This window comes from Geotrypetes seraphini, chromosome 1 (assembly GCF_902459505.1).
Source record: "Geotrypetes seraphini chromosome 1, aGeoSer1.1, whole genome shotgun sequence".
Classification (NCBI taxonomy): Eukaryota; Metazoa; Chordata; class Amphibia; order Gymnophiona; family Dermophiidae; genus Geotrypetes; species Geotrypetes seraphini.
Window position 1 is genome coordinate 409,532,551 of NC_047084.1, and position 23,187 is coordinate 409,555,737.

At 47.1% G+C, this 23,187-nt stretch overlaps 1 protein-coding gene across 2 annotated transcripts in view; it reads left to right on the forward strand.

The window, feature by feature from the left end:
• Nucleotides 1-5,839: 5,839 nt before the first annotated feature.
• TMEM38B (transmembrane protein 38B) overlaps nt 5,840-23,187 on the forward strand; it is a 107,184-nt gene continuing 89,836 nt past the window's right edge. The window contains exons 1-2 of one of the 2 annotated variants that reach the window (XM_033918538.1): nt 5,840-6,229; nt 14,923-15,114. Coding sequence is in view for 1 of the 2 variants with exons in the window: in XM_033918529.1 (XP_033774420.1) it covers nt 6,121-6,229 (109 nt within the window). In the remaining variant the exon portion in view is untranslated. The remainder of the gene's footprint in view (nt 6,230-14,922; nt 15,115-23,187) is intronic. The other variant, XM_033918529.1, reaches the window with a different exon arrangement.

Genomic DNA, 23,187 nt, shown 5'->3' on the forward strand with positions numbered 1-23,187 from the left:
ATGAGCAAGATGTGTTGCCCAATCTATAGAATTGGGCAACACATTGACGAAATGGGTTGGAAACTGGCTTGGAGGTAGGCTTCAGAGGGTAGTGGTGAACGGCACCCCCTCCAAAATGACAGAGGTGATCAGTGGAGTGCCGCAGGGCTCGGTCTTGGGCCCGATCCTATTCAACATCTTTATAAGAGACTTGGCAGAAGGGCTCTGAGGTAAAATAACATTATTCGCCGATGATGCCAAACTAAGCAATGTAGTGGGCAAAAGCACAACGGACAAAAATCCAATGCCCGACAACATGAGGCACGACCTACTCCTACTGGAGCGCTGGTCTAGGACCTGGCAACTCAGCTTCAATGCCAAAAAATGCAAAGTCATGCACCTGGGCAGCCAAAATCCATGCAAAACTTATACCCTTAATGGCGAGATCCTAACAAGAACTGTAGCAGAACGAGACTTAGGGGTGATCGTCAGTGAGGACATGAAGGCTGCCAATCAAGTGGAGCAAGCTTCATCCAAGGCAAGACAAATCTTAGGTTGCATACGCAGTGGTTTCGTCAGCCGTAAGCCTGAAGTCATTATGCCATTGTATAGATCCATGGTGAGGCCCCACCTGGAATACTGTGTGCAATTCTGGAGGCTGCATTATCGCAAGAATGTGCTGAGACTGGAGTCGGTCCAGAGAATGGCCACCCGGATGGTCTCGGGACTCAAAGATCTCCCATACGAGGAACGGCTATATAAATTTCAGCTATACTCACTCGAGGAACGCAGAGAGAAGGGAGACATGATCGAGACGTTCAAGTATCTCAGGGGCCGCATCGAGGTGGAAGAATATATCTTCTTTTTCAAGGGTCCCACGGCAACAAGAGGGCATCCGTGGAAAATCAGGGGCGAGAAACTGCACGGTGACACCAGAAAATTCTTTTTCAGTGAAAGGGTGGCTGATCGCTGGAATAGTCTTCCACTTCAGGTGATTGAGGCCAGCAGCGTGCCTAATTTTAAGGCCAAATGGGATCGACATGTGGGATCTATTCACAGAGTACAGGTAGGAGAGGGACATTAGGGTGGGCAGACTAGATGGGCCATGGCCCTTATCTGCTGTCTATTTCTATGTTTCTATGATGTGCATCTACCAATGAAGGGAATTAGTGTCTTCAGCAGCAGACTGGCTAACCTGCTGAGGAGGGCTTTAAATTAGAACTGTTGGGGCAGAGTGACCAAAACCCCCAGGTGATTATAAGCCCTCAAGTAAGTGAATCACTAAATACCTCTACACAAAAGGCATCCCAAGTCCTCTAAATTTTCTTCACACTTCTACCTCTAACCCTCTGTTGTAGTTCCTTCCTATTTCTCCTACTGTAAACCGCGTCGAGCTCAAAAGTGTATCAAAAACCCAGGATGAAGGAAAAGCCTCAGAACCCCTCCCACACCGACTTTAGTTGGAAAAAGTGTGAGAATTCAACTGGGGTGAATTCCTTCATCGGCATAAAAAGCTTCTCAACTGGGTAACGTCAAAAAGAGCCTTGTGCAATGCAGAGAACAGTAGTTAACAACTGAACAAATCAATCATCTATGTTTGTCTAATGAATTTGAATGAAAAGGAGTACTTATCCCAATGTGGAGTTCTTCTCACATCGACGATGGCCAGCATTTCACCGGAATCGGCTACCTCTTGGAATATATATGAGCATATTCATTGCTAATATTTAAATTTCCAAAAGTTCTAAGTATAAATAGTATAATTTTTTTTCATTTTTCTGGTTTACCCATTTGTGTACTCTGTTCTCCAGAGCGTCTAAGCAGCTTCACAAACATGGCAGCAGGAAGCTCCACCCATTAAGTCTGCTATGCATGGAAAAACTAACCAATCACTCTTCTCGTTGGATACATGCCCCTATGACAATAAAGTTCAAAACCTGTGGATCTATCTAGGAATCAATGGAATCCTAGATAGATCTGCAGGAGGATGGGTGGGAGGAAAGCTGCTGTAGAGGGGGAGGGGAGGGGTAGAAAGATGCTGCACTTTGAGGGAAAGAGGAAGAATTGTTGGGGTGGAGAGGAAAGGAATGATGAAACAAGAGGTAGAAAGGGGTAAGAGGGAGAAATCCTGCATATGAAGGGGAGGGAGATATGCACAGAGAAGAGAGAGGGTGAAATGTTGGACATAAGGTGGAGGGCAGGAGAGATGGTGTATAGGGAGAAAAATGTTGCACATGATAATGGAGGGGAGGAAGGGAAAGATGCTGCATGGAGGGGAATAGAGAGGTTTGACTCAGGGCACAAGGCAGTGAGAGATGCTAGATGGTGGGAAAGAAACAAATGTTGGATATGGCAGTGGAAGGTAGAAAAAATAATTTTATTTTCTATTTTGTGATTACAATATGTCAAATTTGAAATGTGTATCCTGCCAGAGCTAGGACTTAAGTGAGAGGAAAAGCCTTTTTTATTTATTTTGTTTACACCACAGTGCTGGTGTGGGGTTGAAGAGGGCAAAGGGGGTGGGGTGGTCGAAAAGGCTACAAGCAGCGGCATAGTAAGGGGGGGGGGGTGCAAGAGGGTGGTCCTCCCCGGGCTCAGTCTTCCACGGGACGCTGGCACCCCTCCTCCTCTCTGCCTCCCTTCCCATTCCTTCCCCTTTCCACAGCTGGTTCTTTTCTGCCCTGAGAGAGACACAACTTTTTAAAAAGTCAGTCAAAATTGGTGTACACGTTGCACAAGAAGCTCTAGCTCATCCTTGCTGAACTCTGGTGCAAGTGCCCGCTTCTTTTTGACCATGGTACTCTGTGACAGCACTTGCACCTCCACCATGTGGTCTGCTGCTCCATGTGCTGTTCCATGCCAATAAAGGGAAATAAAAACATTTGTCGTATGATTGTGTTGCAAAAGGGAGTCACAACACAGGTATACCCAAGAACCCCCCTCCCCCACACACACACCTGCTGTGCTAGGCTAGCAAACAAATAAAGACAATGTCAACAGGGATAAACCAACTCCCCCCCCCCAGCATCGGTAATGTTGCAAAAGGGAGAGCAACCAATTCACAGCAAATAAACCAAAGGATCACCCAGCTATCATACTCACTGATACATAATTATACAGAAAAATAACCAAATAAAAAAAAAGTCACAGAAAAGTCACAACACTGCCTGACTTTTGCTTTTCAAACAGCTGCTACCAGCCTGTTAAAGCACAGGAAAATCATATTTATGACTACCACACGAACAAAAAGGAAAAAAGCTGTAGTCTTTTTAAATGGCTTTTGTAACACGAGTGGCTTACAGCTATAGATACATATGACTTGCTACAATAAGGCACCCCCTATTATTAATGTCCATGTGTAAGTATGGCATAGCTTGTCTTGGCACATGCGCATGTGTCGTTTGCTTTCTCCTACGACCGATCGGATGGGATTATGGTGACCTCCGTGAACCTCCTTTGCTTGCGAAGTTGTTTGAACATCGTTTTCAAATTGGACAATTTACTGGCATCATAGCAACTCACAGGATTTTAACGGTGATTTTAGAGCATCTGGGCCTAAGTGCGTTAAATTTATTTTTTTTTTTTTCTGTTACATAAAGGGCTGGCTTCTGACTAGAATTTATTTTAGAACATACCCTGTCTGCCTTTAAGGCATGTATTTCCTCATATTGCTATATTAATAAACAATGGTTAAACTCAGACTAGAGAGCTGCACGGGAACGGGGATGACGGGAATCCCGCGGGACCCCGCGGGTTCCCCCTTTGGGGCACGGAGATCCCGTGGGGACGCTCCCTAGGGTCGCGGGGATCCCGTGGGGACGCCCCCTAGGGTCGTGGGGATCCCGTGGGGACGCCTCTGAGGGTCGCTGGGTTCCTGCGGGGTTGGATCGCAGTGCACTCTAGCCGCGAGGGTAGTCTCCTTCTCCTTACCTGCCCTGTCGCAGCACACAGCCAAACGGAAGTCTTCCCGATGTCAGCGCTGACGTTGGAGGGAGGGCTTAAGCAAAGCCCTCCCTTCCTCCGACGTCAGCGCTGACATCAGGAAGACTTCCGGCCGGCTGTGTGCGGCAGGGCAGGTAGGGAGAAGGCAATGGCGCACGAAAAAAGGGGGGGGGGGGCAGTCCGCCCCGGAGAATGTGCACAACCGGTCAGATCCCCCGATCGACCGACAACAGGCCCGGCCGACAAACCTCCCTGCCCTGTAGCTGCGAATCTAAATTACCTCTTACAGCAGCTTCACTACTCCAGCTGCTGTAAGAAGGTAATTTAGATTCGCGGCTACAGGACAGGGAGATTTGTCCGACCGGGCCTGTTCTGTTGTCGGTCGGGTGGGGAAGCGCCACAAAGGTAAAGGGCAGGGAGGGAGAAAAGGAGGAAAGGTGGAGTGGAGAAGAAAAGACGCTTAAGGGAAATGGGTAAAACTGAGGGGGGAGAAGGCCGCTGAAAGCACATTGGGAAGACGGGGGGGGGGGAGGGGGAAGGACGCTGAAAGCACATGGGGAAGACGGGGGGGAAGAAGGACACTGAAAGAACATGGGGAAGACAGGGGGGAGGACACTGAAAGGACATGGGGAAGACAGAGGGGGGAGAAGGATGCTGAAAAGACATGGGGAAGACAGGGGGGGAGAAGGACGCTGAAAGGACATGGGGAAAACAGGGGAGGAGAATGCCGCTGAAAGGACATGGGGAAGACAGAGGGGGGAGAAGGACGCTTAAAGCACATGGGGAAGACAAAGGGTTGGAGAAGGACGCTGAAAGGACATGGGGAAGGCAGAAGGGGGAGAAGGATGCTGCCTGACAGGACATGGGGAAGATGGGGGGAAGAAGGACGCTGAAAGGAAATGGGGAAGAGAGAGTGGGGAGAAGACGCTGGCAGGGAAGAAGACAGAGATGCCAGACTATGGAGGGAGCGGAGGGAAGAAGATGGGTGCCAGTCCAATTTGGGAGGGAGGAGAAAGGGAGAGGCACAGTAACAGAGCAAATGGAAGACACAGAGAGAAGAGAGACAGTGGATGGAAGGAATTGAATGAGAACATGAAGAAAGCAGAAACCAGGCAACAAAGGTAGGGAAAAAAATCTTTTTTTTGCTTCAGGATAAAGTAGTATATTAGTTGTGTTGATAAAAATGTATAAACTTTAGAGGCTCTGGTAGAAACCCGTTTACAAAGTATGTATTCTTCCCAATTAATATTTCCAAATTAATAAATTCTTTTTACTTATTTTTAAATGGGTTTCTACCAGAGCCTTTAATTCAGTAGCATAATTAAATGAAATAACTATTTCTGTAGTTTATAGGGACGGGCGGGGACGTAGGGGATTCCTCGCGGGAACGGGCGGGAGTCCTCACGGGGATGGGTGGGGACGGGTGGGATTTCTGTCCCCGCGCAACTCTCTAACTCAGACAGGCTAGTGTCTAGTTACACACCTTGTGTTAAGGAGCCATGTGTTTTCAAGAAATGTACACCCTTCTTTACATTCAGGAGATAATAACAGTAGAAATTTGCTAGAAGGGGAATAGGGGTTACCTTAAAAAACGAATTAGTCCAATAAAAAAGTATCTTATTTTGCGAGGTAAATGCTGACGCTCATGCTTGGATGCTCAAATAATTCTTATGAGCGTCTGAGCATTTATCTCGCCAGCAAGTGCTAAAAACGTTTAGTTAAATCCAGCGTTTATGTCTTTTTTTATTTCTATATATTTTCATTTAAAAAGGTTTAAACACCATGCTCTCACAGCCTTCTAAGTTTTTTTTTGTCTGCATAAACTAAGTTGCATCAAGGCCTCACTCTGCCCAACAGGTTTGCTAACAAAAAGTTTTGTGAAGTTCCCAATACTCCCGTAAGCCAGGCTCCAATGGGGCAGAGAGAACGCAACCCTTCTTGCACCTGTTCGAACACGCTGCTCTGGATACGCCCTACCCAGCTCCGATGACGAAAACGATGGGGGCGGAGCCAATGGACGGCGCGCGGAGCTTCGGCCAACGGCAGTTGGCTCCCTGACGTTTCTCGTGCACTCGGACCCCACCCCCCGCAGCAGTTGTGAGTTTCTTTCGGCCGTCTGCCCCTCTGGCCTTCTTCTGAGTTTCCAACTTCTGAGCCTCCGCAACAGCGCTACCCACAGCATAAGCTGCCGCCGCCGCCATGGAATCTCTGCAACGACTGTCGCTGCACTTCTCCGAGATCTCCATGTTTCCCTTCTTTGACATGGCGCATTACTTGTGCTCGGTGCTAAGCCTACGTGAGCAGCCAGGTGAGGAGCCGCCTACGCCGGGGTCAGTCACACCGACGCGAAGCCCTGGGCTGATCGTGACAACTTTGTACCACGAGAACCGGGTGGGAAGTCATGGAAGGAGCAAAACAAACAGCCAGTGGAATAAAGTGGTGATCTCCATTGCGCGAGATCAAAAATTTCAACACTGAGAGGCTGATAACTTCTGAAATTTTAGGAAGATAAAACAGATCTGTAAGGGCCTTGCCATGAGTAGAGAATGACACGGGAAGTGTCTCCGACTCCTCCCCGCCTGTCCCATTCCTGCAAGCTCTGTCCTCAACTGAACAAACCTCAAACACTTTAAGACAGCTTGCAGGAACGGGAAGGGAACAAATTTGTCCCCATGCCATTCTCTAGTTGAGCTCATGAACTGCCGTTCCCTCCCCCACCCCTTGAATTTCGGAAGGTTCCGAAAGTCAACTATGTAAACGTTTGTCTCTTCTCTCCTCCCCTCCTCTGTCATCTAGTTCAGTGTTTCTCAACCTGTGGTATGTGTACCCAGGGGGTACACGGGCTGGCCACCTCCCGGGATCTCTCCCTGCCTACCCCCCTCACTGAAGCCGCCGATTTCTCCCTGTCTCTCCACTCCACCCCTGAATCTGTCATGCTCCATTCCCCTCCTTCCTCCCTCCCTCCCTCCCCCCCCCCCCCCGCCGACCCTGCCACACTCAATTCCCTTGCTGCTGCTGATGCAGCAACAGAGACGGGCCAGGCACGTGCAGCAACTGAACAAGCGGCCGGCCCACAAGCCTCCCCCCCCCCCAACGTCAATTTTGACATCGGAGAGAAATTTCTGGGCCAGCCAGCCAGCGATTGACTGGCCTGGAACTTCCTTCTGACATCACAATTGACATCGAAGTTGTGGGACGGCCGCTTGTGCAGTTGCTGGATGCGTCTGGCCCATCTCTGTTGCTGTATTGGTGGTAGGGGAATGGAGTGTGGCAGAGGAGGGAGGGAGGAGGGGAATAGAGTGTGGCAGCTTTGGGGACGGGGAGGCAGGGAGAAATATGTGGCGGTGGTGGCTTCAGTGAGGGGAGCAGGCAGGGAGAAATCCCGGGCGGCGGAAATGGAAACAAAGAATGGAGAAAGGAAGGAGGCACTAACTTGGGACATAATGGGAGAGGGAATAGAAAGAGAGAATTGTTAGGCATAAGGGTGAGTGAGAGATGGTGCACATGGGGAAAGGAAGAAAGAGGAAACTTGGGCAGAGAGAGAGAGGACTGAGGTAGTACTGCTGTTATTTCTATAGCGCTACCCAGTGTTCTCCCCAGAAATTTTTTTCCAGCCGAGTGGCATGAAAAAGTAGCCGGGCAGGACAGGGAAATTTGGTGGTTAGAATAGGGTCATTAAATCCAGTGGCGTATCTAGTATATATGACAGCCAGCAGTCAGTGCTGATCATTTTTTAACAACCCCCTCCTGTATATATAAAAATTATTTTAAGTAATAATCCATAAGCCACGCAACAAGGGTGCACCTAGGAAAAGGCAGCATCTTAAACACTGCAGTGAGCACTAGAACACTAACACACACATTGTAAAACTAAACAAGCCAGATCCTGCACAGTCAATTGATTTTGTACAGTCAATGCTAACAGAAAACCATGTCCTTTTCATACACACAGAACACAGAAACACCCTCGCCCAATATGGAATAATCACAAATTAAAAATAGAAATATGTAGACAAAAGTTAAACTAATGCAACACCACAGTGACACATGTCCCCTAATACTGTGCAAAATATAAAGACAGTAGATGTAAATGTGAAAAAACTGATACATAACAATCACCACTTTAAAAATTAACAAATAACGAGAAATAAGAAAATACCATTTTATTGGACTAATCCTTTTTTTAATTAGCTTTCAGAGGCCAAATCTTTCTTCAAGATAGTACAGTATACTGCTGTTATCGTATCCTGTCCTGACCTGAGGAAAGGTGTTTAGTCCAAAAGAAATTGCCTTATTTCCATTTCCTATTTATAAAGTTTTATCAATATATTTACAATACTACTTGATTCTATGTAAAGCAACAAAAAAAAAAATTATTTCTACCTTTTTTAGTTTCTGCTTTAATCATCTTCTCTGCGCTCTTTTCTTTCTATACAGTGTTTGTCCTCTCTCCCTTCCAAGCAACATCTGCCCTCTATCTTTGCCCCTTCCACACAGCCTCTGCTCTCTCTACCCCTTCCATCCACTGTCCACCCTCTCTCTGCCCTTTCCATCCAGTGTCCGCCCTCTGTCTCTTCCATACAGCATCTTCCCTCTTTTTATGTCGCTTCAATAAACTGTATATCCTGTGCCCTTTCTCTCTTTTGTACATGATTCATTTCAGCTTCATCCCCTCTCCATTTTTCTGTCTTCACTCCCTCCACTATGTACTGGCATCTCTCTCTTCTCCTTTCCTTCCTTCCTTCCCACTCCACCCCTCCCCCCTATGGTTTGGTATCTCTATCTCCTTCCCTTCCCCATGCCGTGGCATCAATCTCTCCTATCTCTCGTTCTGCTCTGGCTCCTCCTTCTCCTTCCTTTTCCTCTGGTCTGGCATTTGTCTCCTTAGTTTCCCTTCCCTCCCCCTTGCCCTGGCATCTCTCTCCTCTCCCCCTCCATTATCTGGCATCTCCTCTCCTTCCTTTCTCTTTCTCCCTCCTTCCTTTCCCCTGGTCTGGTATCTGTCGCCTTCCCCCCATGCCCTGACATCTCTCCCTCCATGGTCTTGGCATCTCTCTTTCCTCTCCCTTCCTGGTCTTCCTTCTCCCTCTTTCCCTCTCTCTTCCCAATTGGGTGCAACAGCAGCATTTTTCTTCCCCTCTCCCCCCTCACTCTCCTCCTCCACTGCTCTTCCACATTCCCCCATCCACTCTCCTCCTCCACTGCTCTCCCCTCAGTCCTGCTGTAGCTTTCCCTCTTCCATTTTAAGTCCAGCAGCACTCCTCTGTTCCCAATCCAGCAGCACCTCTCCCTCTCTATTTCCGTTTCCCCCAACGACTAGCTGCAGTACCTCTCCTTTCCACCTCCAGGGCCAGCAGCACCTCTCCTCTCCGACTAGCAGGGCTCCTCTCCCTCCCCTCTGACTAGAAGCAGTACCTTACCCACTCATCTCTCAGGTCTAGCAGCACCACTCCCTCCTCTCTTTTCCTCGCCTCCTATCAGCACCCTCCCTCTTATCTCCCAGGTCCATCGGCACAACTCCCCCCTCCAGATTAACAGGCTCTCACTGGCTTGGAGATTCCCTGGCCTGACTCAACACAGTCTGAAGTTCTGTGTTCGACTCCGGCCAAAGAAAGTAAAAAAGACCCCCCCTCCTGAAAAACCAGGCGATTTTTCAACCCTTCCCGTAACACTAGCCTGGACTAGCAGCAGCACCATTCTCTCCTTATTGTAATTTGCCTGACTGCTGCCGTAGCTTTAGTGAGTCAATTCCCTGCAGCAGCCTTGGGGCCTCTGCTAGGCCGTCCCGCCTCCGAGGAAGAAGGAAGTTGCATCATCGGAGCTGGGGCGGCTTAGCAAAATCTCCGAGGCTGCAGAAGGGAATCAATTCGATAACACTACTGCAGCTGTCAGGTGCTGCTGCTAGTTCAGGCTAGTGTTATGGGGAAGGTTTGAAAAACTACCTGGTTTTTCGAGGTTTTAAAAAAAAAAAAAACTTTCTTTAGCCGGAGTCGAATACAGAACTTCAGGCTGTGCCAAGTCAGGCTGGGGAATCCCCAAGCCGGTGAGAGGGGTTTTTAAAAATGTTTGAGAGGCATTGTCAGCAGCAGCAGCAGGATTTGCAACCTTGATGACAGCTGGGCATTCACCTAAATTAGCTGGGCAGAGCGCCCTGCTAAAACGCTAGGGAGAACACTGGCTACCAGACGCATGCAGTGTTGCACAGAGTCATAAAGAGTAAGAAAACAGTCCCTGCTCAAAAAAGCTTACAATCTAAATAGGCAAGACAGACAAACAGGATGTCATGGATACAGTTAAGGGAAATGGTTAATCAGCGGGCTGGGTTGGAGGGCAGAGAGTATGGTTAAGGATTAAAAGCTATATCAAAAAGGTGGGTTTTCAGTCTGCTTTTAAACAAGGAAAGGGAAGGGGCTTGACAGACAAACTTGGGTAATTTATTCCAGGCATAGGGGGCAGCTAGATGAAAGGAACAAAGTCTGGAATTGGCAGTGGAGGTAGAGATGCATAGAGAAGAGAAGGATGAGAGGGAGAAATGTTGGAAATGGTGGTGGAGAGAGAACAGAGGGACATATTGAAAGGGATGCAAGGGGGAGGAATGTTGGGCATAGTGATTGAGGGAGAGATGTGGCATGGTGTAGGAGAAGGGTGATAGAAGGAGAAATGGGCATGAGGCTGGTGGGCAGTGGTGAAAAATGCTGGGAAATGATCTGGGGAATGAAAGAAGAAGAAAAGTTGGACTCATGGAGGGACAGAGAGAGAGATGTTGGTTGGGGAATAGAAGGAGGTCTGGAGGAGAGGAAACATGCAAGAGACAGAAAGAAATAAATATTGGATGCACAGTCAGAAGGAAGTGGAACCAGAGACTCAAGAAATCAGCAGACAACAAAGGTAAAAAAAAAGTGATTTTTATTTTCAATTTAGTGATCAAAATGTGTCAGTTTTGAGAATTTATATCTGCTATCTATATTTTGCACTATATAGTGGTATCTTGGTTTACGAGCATAATTCGTTCCAGAAGCATGCTCGTAAACCAAATTACTCGTATATCAAAGCTAGTTTCCCCATAAAAAGTAAGGGAAACTTGCTTGATTCGTTCCCACCCCCCGAGGCTAGTGGCATTGCTCTACCCCACCCCAAGAACCGGCATTGCTCCCCCCCCCGCTCACGAAGGCCCCTGATCCGCCATCCCCCCCACGATCCAGGAATCCCCCCCCGCTCGCATTGCTCTCCCCCCCCGCCACGATCCGATATCCTCCCCGTACCCATTATCCACCTGAACACATCACTTACCCCCCCCCATCTGGCACCGGTACCAACGCACAGGACATGCCGGTGCCCAAAGATCTGTCGTCCTTTTTGCTGGGCCTTGATCATCTGCGCATGCTCAAGGCCTTAGTTCCTGCTCTCTCCGAGTGCCGGGTGCCAGATGGGGGGTAAGTGATGTGTTCGGATGGGTGATGGGTAAGGGGAGGATGTCGGATCGCGGCGGGGGGGTGTGTGTGCCGGATTGCGCGGGGGGGGGGGGGCGCTCGTATATCGAGGCATGCCGATTTTGCGGATGTTTTGCTCGTCATGCAAAACACTCGCAAACTGGTGCACTCGTAAACCAAGGTACCACTGTATTTGTCTACTGAGGTGACATTGTATATTTTAAAGTCATCTGCCTTGACCTCTTTGAAAACCCCCCAAATATAAATGATAATTAACATATTTTCTGTGTACAGTGGTGCTTTGTGTTTTTATAATTTTGTGGTTACCATTATGTATTAAGATATTGTGTGTATATAAAAAATGGATGGTAGAAATTGCATTACAATTAGTACTATTATTTATGGGGATGGAGTCAGGGTGGGTCTGAGGTGGGGCTTGGGCAGGGGTACTCGGTTGGTATTTGTTAGGCTTGAAAAGGTTGAGAAACACTGATCTAGTTGTCCTGGGTAAAAGCAGGTGAGCTGGAGCCCAAAGGAGGCTGCTGGACTTTGATCACTGCTCTTTGTAACAGTTGAAAATATCCCCCCCCCCCACCTCATTATTTGTGACTATCTCTGGGAAAAGATAAGTCACTAGAAATGAAAAGAGTTCTGTCAGAGCAAATAATTTGTAATAAAAGAATCCAAACTACATCCTTTTATGTGAGAAAATAAAAAATTAAGTTACAGAAGTTCAGTCATGCAACTTTGGCAGATTTTTTCATGCCATAGATCTAAAATTCTCAATATTTTGATCTGCTATTTTAGTTAACTTTTTCCTAGAGATGGTCATTTTTAATGACAAATTAACTGTTCATGTATGTTCATTGGATTTATAGTCTTGCTAAACCATTTTAGACCAGTGATCATTGCTGCTCTTCCAGTGAGGAATTCTTTTGTGGATGTGGAGACCTTGATGAGTGGACTGAGAAAATGAGTGCGTGGACAAGTCTGATCTTCGTTTGGAGTGTTATTTACTTGTCTTTGAATACTTTGTTGAGAGCCTTCATTGAAGGGCAACCAAGTGCTATTCTGTGGAGTATTTCTTCCCTGCTAGATGCTTCTTTGTTTATAAAAGAGTTCAGGAGATTGTTTATGTTCAATTCTAATCTCATGTTATGACTTTCGGCATGCCTTCTTTGCTGCTGGGGATGAGCGTTGTATCATTTGCATAAGTTTATATTTTGACCACCAACTTTGAAACCAATGCTCTTCTTCCAAACTTTTCTGAGGATGATTTCTCTGTAAAGGTTGAACTTGTAAGGTGAGAAGATTCATCCTTGTCTGACACCATGTTTTACTGGAAACCAATCAGTGTTGCCATATTCTGTTCTTATTGCAGCTTCTTAATTTTCGTAGCAGCTCTTTTATCAGCTGAGTTATGTGTTTGGGGATTTACATTTGTGCTAGAGTTCTCTACACTCATTCTTTCCATAAGTCCATATTCCCTTCACACATTCTCCCCTTGGCTCCTTTCCACTACACCAGGGTTTTAAGGATTTCCCCAATGAATATGCATGAGATATGTTTGCATGCACTGCTTTCATTGTATGCTAATAGATCTCATGCATATTCATTGGGGAAATCCTGAAAACCCAACTGGATTGCGGCCCTCGAGGAGGGACTTTGACACCCCTGCACTACACATTTCTGCAGAACCAAACCAATTTGATTCCACTCATTGTTTCCACCAGTCAGCCTGCTCTTTGCCATCCTGTCTACCTTAAACGCCTTCAAGTTGGCCCTCATTCTAGTGTTTTAATCCCCCTCCACCTTATGTTTTCTGTGGAGACTTGGCAGCCTCTGGAACAGCTATTTTTCTTTCAGTACCATATGACTCAGTAGGTTTGAATGGAAGGCTGTCTTGATGCTCAAAAGCTTTCTGTGCTGGTAAGATTTATTAAACCTGTCTTAGGTGTCACAGAAGCTCAGCCTCTAATGTTTAAAAGGGTTCTCGGGAGCTTCTACTGATCTTTGGTAGCAGCCACTGAGAATCCTATGCAAATGCATTACAAGGAGTTCATTAGTATTTAAATGAGCTCTCCTTATGCACAAAAGGGAATGCTTCCTTTTTACAGGGCAAAATATTCTGGCAGGTCTGGACCTGCTGGTGTGTGTATGTTGTCTGAGTGTGTTTCCTGCGCCTATGTGCAATGGACACATGCACCACAACATGCGCAGAATAACTGGGACAAACTGCCAGGTTTTGGAAATCCCTCCATCGGGTAACCCTAAAACTCCAGTACACCAGGGGACAGAGAAGAGGAGAGGCACCAGTGCCAGCAGTGACAGATACATACATGATCTGTCTCTTGTGGCACAGCTGGAATCTCGCTGCAGCATACTTGTGCTTAACACGGTTTGTAATACACCGCTCTAATGGTTTCAGCACAGACTGCATTTTAAAGCGGTTATTAAATGGCATACTAAAAAAAAAAAAAAAAAATATTGTCAGGTGTGATTAGCGTCGGCAAAAATGACGCTTGGTCTGGGGTAGCTTTAAAAGGGTTGGTTGAGAGAAGGGGTGTCTGACACCCCTTCTCTCAAAACAATCCGACCACTCTGTCTCAAGCAGGCTTCCCTGAAAACCTTAGCCCTGGTGGTCCAGGCAGGACCCAAGGACACCATTTTCTTGGTGGCCTAGGGGCCCACCCCAACATACCTTTAAAAAAATCCAGGAGGTAGGGAGGAGAGAGTAAGCATCCTTCTTTCCTTCCTCTGGGGTGTTGTTATCAAAATGGCAGCATTTAGGGGCCACCCAGTGCATTCTGGCATGCACTGAGCAGAGCCTAACTACAAAATAAGGGATTTTTGATCTAGGAGAGAAATAAGTCGCATGTTAAAAAGAAAAATTACCTTTAATTCTGAAGTGATTTTTATCTCTGAACCCTTTGTTTAAGATTGTATAGCCTTTTAATTTTTGCCTTGTGGAATAAGTCATCTTTTCTAATGATTGATTCTCTTATATATGTTTATATAACTTTATGATGTCATCAGCAAGGGACAACTCCTGTTTTAGTTTTATTTATACATGTATTTTTAAACTAGACTACAATTTAAAATTATCTGAAGGTTCAATGCAGGAAATATGTTTTTAGAAATAAGCTTGAATTCTGTATTAAACAAGGTTATTGCTACTGTTAGAATAAATAAAACTAAAAAAAAAGTGTGGAGTTATTTTTCAGTCACAAAATTTACTAAAAGGAAAGAAAGATAAGACTTCTTAAAGCTAGAAAAAGTATGAAGGTTGCATAATGTACTAACTTATTGCAGGCTTAGACTCATTATTACAGGATTCCTACAAAGTAAAAACAAATAGTTTCACTTTTGTGTTTTGTATGGTAATGAATGTTCTTTTTTCAGACAGGATGATTTTTGGTAACTACTTAGTTAAGATTATGGTAAATCTCTGCAATTGTTTGACCTGGTTGTGCTTTATAACAACTGGTAACTGGAATCATGCTGCTTTTTTGGTCTATGGTTGCTTTCTGCTGCACTTGAAGATACTATCCAACATCCTATGTCATTTCAGAGTGCATGACAAAGCCTGGTAATGGTTGGCAGCAAGTAGGCCATGAACATTTTTTTCAGACTGCAGGATGTTCAACGACTGCGCAGAAGGTTTCATTAAAAAAACATAATCAACCAAGAAAGTCAACTCGCCTGCAGTCAGTCTTGGAACTTCCAGTTTAGTGCAAACAGCATTGAATTTATCTTCATTCAGGTATTCAGAGTTCCATTGTGCTTTGTTTGGTTTCTTGAGATCCAGTCCAAATTAATCAGTTACTTCATCTGTAGCCAATGGAGATTGTTCATATTTATTCCAAAGTCTCTTGTAGGTAATGTAATGTAATGTAATGTAATTTATTTCTTATATACCGCTACATCCGTTAGGTTCTAAGCGGTTTACAGAAAATATACATTAAGATTAGAAATAAGAAAGGTACTTGAAAAATTCCCTTACTGTCCCGAAGGCTCACAATCTAACTAAAGTACCTGGAGGGTAATAGAGAAGTGAAAAGTAGAGTTAGAGGAAAAATAAAAATAAAATAAACATTTTAACAAGACAGCATTGATCTAAATACTTTGGAAGGTAGAAGAGAGGAGAGAAAGGAATAGAAGCAGAAGGGGGAGCCGTTGAACAGTAGAATTCTGGAGAAATTTAAATGATAGAAATAGAACAAAACAAAGACAAAAGGCAAAACAATAGATAAGATTAAAGATAAATCATAAGCTGGAAAGAAAAATAAAATAAAACTTTGTCTTCAATCCACGGTTTCAGCGTCAGTGATGAAGTGGAGCAAGTAAGTTTAGGAGGAGCGATTGACGTTTCCAGAAAGGGCTTCTTCAGGGAAGAGACTTGGCAGACAGTCCCAGGATGCCTATGTCTCCTCCCCTGCGATGTTCTCCCATCCATGCATTCCCTCCCAGACACACTGCCCGTGCCCCAGCCGCTCCAAGGAGGCTGCCCCAGATGAGGCCCACGGTGAATGCAGGATTCTCTCCTCTGCGGGAAAGCCGCCCGGAGCCGACAGTCGATCTTCTTAGCGGATTGCATGGGGGGAAGAGTTCACACTCTTGGTAGGATCGGGTCTGTGTGCTCTCGGTGGTTGTGGCTGGTCTCGTTGCTGCTTAGGTGTAAAAGCAGTTGATCTCCACTGCTGCTGATATTTAAAAGCAGGCAGATTGATCTCTCCAATGGACTGCAGGGGGAGGAGTTCACACTCCTGGCAGGATCGGGTCTGTGGGCTCTTGGTGGTTGCGGTAGGTCTCGCTGCTGCTTGTATGTAAAAGCAGTTGTTTTTCTACTGCTGCTGATATTTAAAGCAGGTAGATTGATCTCTTAAACGGGATATAGGGGGAGGAGCTCACATGCCTGGTTGGATCGGGGCAAGGGCTCCTATTATAGGCTGCTTAGGTGTAAAAGCAGTTGATCTCCTACTTCTGATGATATTTAAAAGCAAGCATATTGATTTTTCCAACGGAATGCTGGGGGAAGAGCTTACTTGTTTGGCTGGATCAGGGCAAAGGGCTCTCGGTAGTGGTGGCTGGTCCTGTTGCTGCTTAGGTGTAAAAAACAGTTGATCTTCCTAGTGGACTGCAGGGGGAGGTGGAGCTCACACTCTTGGCTGGATCGGGTCTGTGTGCTCTTGGTAGTTGCGGATAGCTCCGCTGCTGCTGAGGTGTAAAAGCAGTTGATTTCCCACTGTTGCTGATATTTAAAAGCAGGTAGATTGATCTCTCCAATGGACTGCGGAGGGAGGAGCTCACATGCCTGGCTGGATTGGGGCAAAGGGCTCTTGGTAGTGGTGGCTGGTCCTGCTGCTGTTTAGGTGTAAAAGCAGTTGATTTTCCTAGCGAACTGCAGGGAGGGTGGAGCTCATATTTTTGCAGGACCAGGACTGTGGGTTTTTGGTGGGTTGGTCCCGTTGCTGCTTAGGTGTAAAAGCAATTGATCTCCCACTGCTGCTGATATTTAAAAGCAGGCAGATTGTCCAGGGAGAGGAGCTCTGCACTCAAACTGCCATCCTCCTCGCCTCCAAGTTCCGGAATTGAAATGAAAATCACTTTGTTTTATCACCATCAGTAGTAGACACTAGTGCTGCCCGATTCAGGAAAAAACATTTTGATTCGATTGAGCCTATTGAATGATTTTTCTGCCCAATTGGGTGTTTTTTTCAAACATCCTGGTGGGTTTATTTTATACCCAAACAAAAAACTTGGGAACACACGTAGGTGATACAAATACAAAAATATAAAAAGCCACCCACTATTGCACATATAATACCAATTTACAGGTGTCAGTAGCGCTCAGAACCAATTCAATGGTGTAAGGATCACAAACGGGGTTAAACCCTGAAAAGTTGTGCCTTTAATATTCAGTCACTTCACTTTGACCACTGTGATGATTGCAACAAGTCCAAATACTTTATACTGTGAATAATTTTTAAAAATAGTACTCAACTAGGGTGTCCGAACTCTTCCAGGTTATGATCGCGTTTCGCCAGACCAGGCTTCCTCAGAGAACCCATCATGCAATGCTTAAACAGAGCGTGATCTACAAAACATAAAACAAAATATAATGTGTGAACCAAACCTGTTTTAAAACATATTTAAAAACACTCTCGACGACGCTGGAGATTACTTCATGTTCTTCCCTTCTTAACTTCCTCTTACAGTGGATTACTCCCCAACTGACGTCCATTTACCCGCACTTCACCGGAAATGAAGTCATACTTGTCAGCGATGAAGAAACGCCCACCACACAACCTCCCGATTTAACCCATTGGGAGCCAAGGTCTACCATCTGAAAATCCAGGACTGTTCTTTCTTCCACAACCAGGTTTTTAGGTTTCCCCCCCGGAGCATGACAGGAGCTTCCAAAACAATAAATTTCAAATAATGTTTGGAGTGGCCAGTGTCAAGCCAATGTTGGACAAGTGGGGCAGTAATTTCATTCTGCCGTACCTTACTCAGATGTTCCATGATTCTTACTTTAATAGTTCGTTTGGTGTGTCCAATATAAAAAAGGTTGCATGGATGCTGAATAAGGTAAAAAACAAAAGGAATTGACCCCAAAATATCCACAAAGAAGAAAATCCAGAGAAAACAAAAAAAACTCTGTGGAGTGACGATGTTCCTAAATGGACTTTATTTGAAAGTGTCAAAGTTCCAAAGGTACACTGAAATCATCCACATAAAAATAAATCATCCACATAAAAGCCTTAAAGGACCTAGTCCGCTAGGGATACAGGACCCAACACTTTTTGTCAAAACGCGGACCGTGTTGGGTCCTGTTTCCCTAGCGGACTAGGTCCTTTAAGTCTTTTATGTGGATGATTTATTTTTATGTGGATGAAATTATTTTATGTGGATGATTTCAGTGTACCTTTGGAACTTTGACACTTTCAAATAAAGTCCATTTAGGAACATCGTCACTCCACAGAGTTTTTTTAGTTTTCTCTGGATTTTTTTGCTGAATAAGGTATACAACCCCTGTAGAATCACATGTAGTGTGATGAAAAAGATGGTGTGAGAGATGTAAACGAGAATGAGCCACTACAATGGCATGATCACACACGGTACAGTGTCTACATCTATAATGTCCCCAAAGGTTACTATCTACAGTGCTCACACTTGCCTGGAAATGGGATTTGCTTAATACCGTATTTTCGCGGATATAACGCGCGCGTTATACGTGATTTTACGTACCGCGCATACCCCTCGCGCGTTATATGCCTGAGCGCGGTATACAAAAGTTTTTAAACATAGTTCCCACCCCGCCCGACGCCCGATTCACCCCCCCAGCAGGACCGCTCGCACCCCCACCCCGAACGACCGCTCGCACGCGCTCCCACCCGCACCCGCATCCACGATCGGAGCAAGAGGGAGCCCAAGCCCTCTTGCCCGGCCGACTCCCCGACGTCCGATACATCCCCCCCCCCCGGCAGGACCACTCGCACCCTCACCCCGAAGGACCGCCGACTCCCCAACAATATCGGGCCAGGAGGGAGCCCAAACCCTCCTGGCCACGGCGACCCCCTAACCCCACCCCGCACTACATTACGGGCAGGAGGGATCCCAGGCCCTCCTGCCCTCGACGCAAACCCCCTCCCCCCAACGACCGCCCCCCCCCAAGAACCTCCGCCCGTCCCCCAGCCGACCCGCGACCCCCCTGGCCGCCCCCCACGACACCCCCACCCGCCTTCCCCGTACTTTGTGTAGTTGGGCCAGAAGGGAGCCCAAACCCTCCTGGCCACGGCGACCCCCTAACCCCACCCCGCACTACATTACGGGCAGGATGGATCCCAGGCCCTCCTGCCCTCGACGCAAACCCCCCTCCCTCCAACGACCGCCCCCCCCCAAGAACCTCCGACCGACCCGCGACCCCCCTGGCCGACCCCCCCCACCCCCCTTCCCCGTACCTTTGGAAGTTGGCCGGACAGACGGGAGCCAAACCCGCCTGTCCGGCAGGCAGCCAACGAAGGAATGAGGCCGGATTGGCCCATCCGTCCTAAAGCTCCGCCTACTGGTGGGGCCTAAGGCGCGTGGGCCAATCAGAATAGGCCCTGGAGCCTTAGGTCCCACCTGGGGGCGCGGCCTGAGGCACATGGGCCAAACCCGACCATGTGTCTCAGGCCGCGCCCCCAGGTGGGACCTAAGGCTCCAGGGCCTATTCTGATTGGCCCACGCGCCTTAGGCCCCACCAGTAGGCGGAGCTTTAGGACGGATGGGCCAATCCGGCCTCATTCCTTCGTTGGCTGCCTGCCGGACAGGCGGGTTTGGCTCCCGTCTGTCCGGCCAACTTCCAAAGGTACGGGGAAGGGGGGTGGGGGGGTCGGCCAGGGGGGTCGCGGGTCGGTCGGAGGTTCTTGGGGGGGGGCGGTCGTTGGAGGGAGGGGGGTTTGCGTCGAGGGCAGGAGGGCCTGGGATCCCTCCTGCCCGTAATGTAGTGCGGGGTGGGGTTAGGGGGTCGCCGTGGCCAGGAGGGTTTGGGCTCCCTTCTGGCCCAACTACACAAAGTACGGGGAAGGCGGGTGGGGGTGTCGTGGGGGTCGGCCAGGGGGTTCGCGGGTCGGCTGGGGGACGGGCGGAGGTTCTTGGGGGGGGGCGGTCGTTGGGGGGAGGGGGTTTGCGTCGAGGGCAGGAGGGCCTGGGATCCCTCCTGCCCGTAATGTAGTGCGGGGTGGGGTTAGGGGGTCGCCGTGGCCAGGAGGATTTGGGCTCCCTCCTGGCCCAATATTGTCGGGGAGTCGGCGGTCCTTCGGGGTGGGGGTGCGAGTGGTCCTGCCGAGGGGGGAGAAGAATCGGACGTCGAGGGGGGGCATCAGGCTTTCAGGATGGGGACAGGACTTCAAGGGGGGACAGGCAGATCTTCAAGGGGGACAGGCAGACCTTCAAGGGGGACAGGACTTCAAGGGGGGACAGGCAGACCTTCAAGGGGGGACAGGCAGACCTTCAAGGGGGGACAGGACTTCAAGGGGGACAGGCACGGAGAGGCGGGGCAGTGCACCGAAAGTCAGGGCGGGTGAACGGTGAGTCGGGGCAACCAGAGGAGAGTCGGGGCAGTGCACCGAAAGTCAGGGTGAGTCGGGGCAACCAGAGGAGAGTCGGGGCAGTGCACCGAAAGTCAGGGTGAGTCGGGGCAACCAGATGAGAGTCGGGGAGGGCGAAAGGAGAGTCGGGGTGGCCAGAGGAGAGTCAGGGAGAGCGAAAGGAGAGTCGGGGTGGCCAGAGGAGAGTCGGGCAGCATGCGCGTTATATGCCTGAGCGCGGTATAGAAAAGTTTTTGTACATATCATCGTGATTTCTGCGCGCTATACCCCTGTGCGCGTTTTACAATGGTGCGCGTTATATCCGCGAAAATACGGTAATTGCTGTAGGTTTTTAGAACAGGAAAAGGCAAATCTTGCAGCTGATTGAAAACCTCATGATGATGTAAAATATGCCAGTTCTGCTTGTTGATGCGCTTGATCTTGAACGCATGACAAAAATAAGGTACTACACACACTGAAGCGGGGTCCACAGACCTTAGAGAAGATTGTAAGAAAAACTCCCTGTGTGCATATAATGCCCTTTTATATGCTTTCTTGATGACTCCACTGGGATATACTTTCTTCAAATCTCATACTCATGTCCCCAGCTTGTATTTTAAACTCTGTACATGAGGAACATAATCTTCTCAACCGTAAAAATTGGCCAACAGGAATATTTTCACGTAGATGTTTGGGGTAAAACTTTCAAACTTCAACAGATTATTCCTATCGGTAGGCTTGCGATACAACGTGGTCTTAAATTTACCATCTTGCATTGTAATCAAAATATCCAAAAATGGAATAGACTCCATACTTGTGGTGGCTGTAAAAATTAGGTTGGTATTGCATGAATTAAGCCAAGATATAAAATCAGAAAAAATTGATTCAGAACTAGACCACACCACAAATATGTTGTCTATGTATCTCTTCCAAACAAGGATGATGTTGATTGTAAACAGACTGGTATAAAAACTTATCTTCAAAATTGCTAACATAGAGGCAGGTATAGTGGGAGCCATTGCCGTGCCCTTGATCTGCATATAAAATTGGTCATCAAATCTGAAATAATTTTTCTCTAGCGCAATTTTAGCCAGAAATATTAAGAATTTGATCCTGGTTGCTGAAAGAGACTGAGCTTCAAGGTGTTGCCGTATCACTATTAAAGCGGTGTCCTGAGGGACGTTAGTATACAACAGTGATGTCAAGTGTAGCCATAAGCGCATCCCAGGGCAAATCTTGATAGGACTGAAGAAGATTAAGCATGTCAGTAGAATCTTTAACAAAAGATCTGGCTTTTGGAACTTCATTTTTCAAGTAATGATCAACAAAAGTATGGTTAAATGGATGTCAATTGGGGAGTAATCCACTGTAAGAGGAAGTTAAGGGAAGAACATGAGGTAATCTCCAGCGTCGCGGAGAGTGTTTTAAAATATGTTTTAACACAGGTTTGGTTCACACGTTATATTTTGTTTTATGTTTTGTAGATCACACTCTTTTTAAAGCATTTCATGGTGGTTTCTCTGAGGAAGCCTGGTCTGGCGGAACACGTCAGAACCTGGAAGAGTTCGGACACCCTAGCTGAGTACTATTTTTTAATTATTCACAGTATAAAGTATTTGGACTTGTTGCAATCATCGCAGTGACTGAATATTAAAGGCACAACTTTTCAGGGTTTAACCCTGTTTGTGATCTTTACACCATTGAATTGGTTCTGAGCACTACTAACACCTGTAAATTGGTATTATATGTGCAATAGTGGGTGGTTTGGGGTTTATTTTAAAGCCTCCTCATCCACCCCACTCTCTTTGCACTCTCTTACTCATATTGGTGCTGTGATGTAAACAAAAAAGACTTTTCCTCTCTTAAATGCTAGCTCATGTTCACGGTCTAATACCAGCTCTGGCAGGATACACATTTCAAATCTGACACATTATAATCACAAAACAGAAAATAAAATTATATTTTCTACCTTTTGTTGCCTGGTCATTATTCAAATCAGATAACTCGCTTGCCAGGCAGGGTCTCCTGCCCATTTGTCCTTTTCTTCTTTCTCCATGTTAACCATCCATCTTCCATCTCTGTCCTCGGAGGTCTGGCATCTTTCCTTTTTTTCATCTCCATCCCCACAGCTGCAGCGATGGACCCCCACCATCCCCAGATCCACCATCTCTCTTTTTCTTAACTACCCTTTCAACCAGCATCTCTCCCTCTTTCCCCACCTCTTCAAGGTTCACCAGCTCTCCTTTTCTCTTCCCAACAACCCTCCTATCCAGTATCTCTATCTTCCCCCCCTTTACACCATCCCTTGTGTCCAACTTCTCTCCTTTTCTGTTCCTTCCCTCCCTAAATCCCATTGTCCACCCATTTCTCTTCCTCTCCTCTGTTTTTAGACCCATTATTTCTTTCCCCTGTCTGGCAAATGCATGTTGCTTTGAACCCTCCCCGTCCCTCCCTCCCTCCATGTACTTCTACACCATGGCCCCCTTCCCCCAAAGGCCTTCTTTGTAGCGTCCTCTGGCTTCCCCCCTGGCCTATAGTCTTGCACTACAAAATTACTTGCCCGTATTTGGAAAGCTGCTGTATTCTGCAGACTGAAAACTCCAGAGGGGCTGGTTTTAAACCACGAGCATAAGGTGTGGACTGCAAAAACTCATTTTATGGTCATTCCATCATTGTCTAGAAGTGAGGCGATCCCAAATTCAATGAATACCTTGGTCAAAACTTGAAGGGGAAACATGCAGTAGCCTTCCTTACATTTCGCA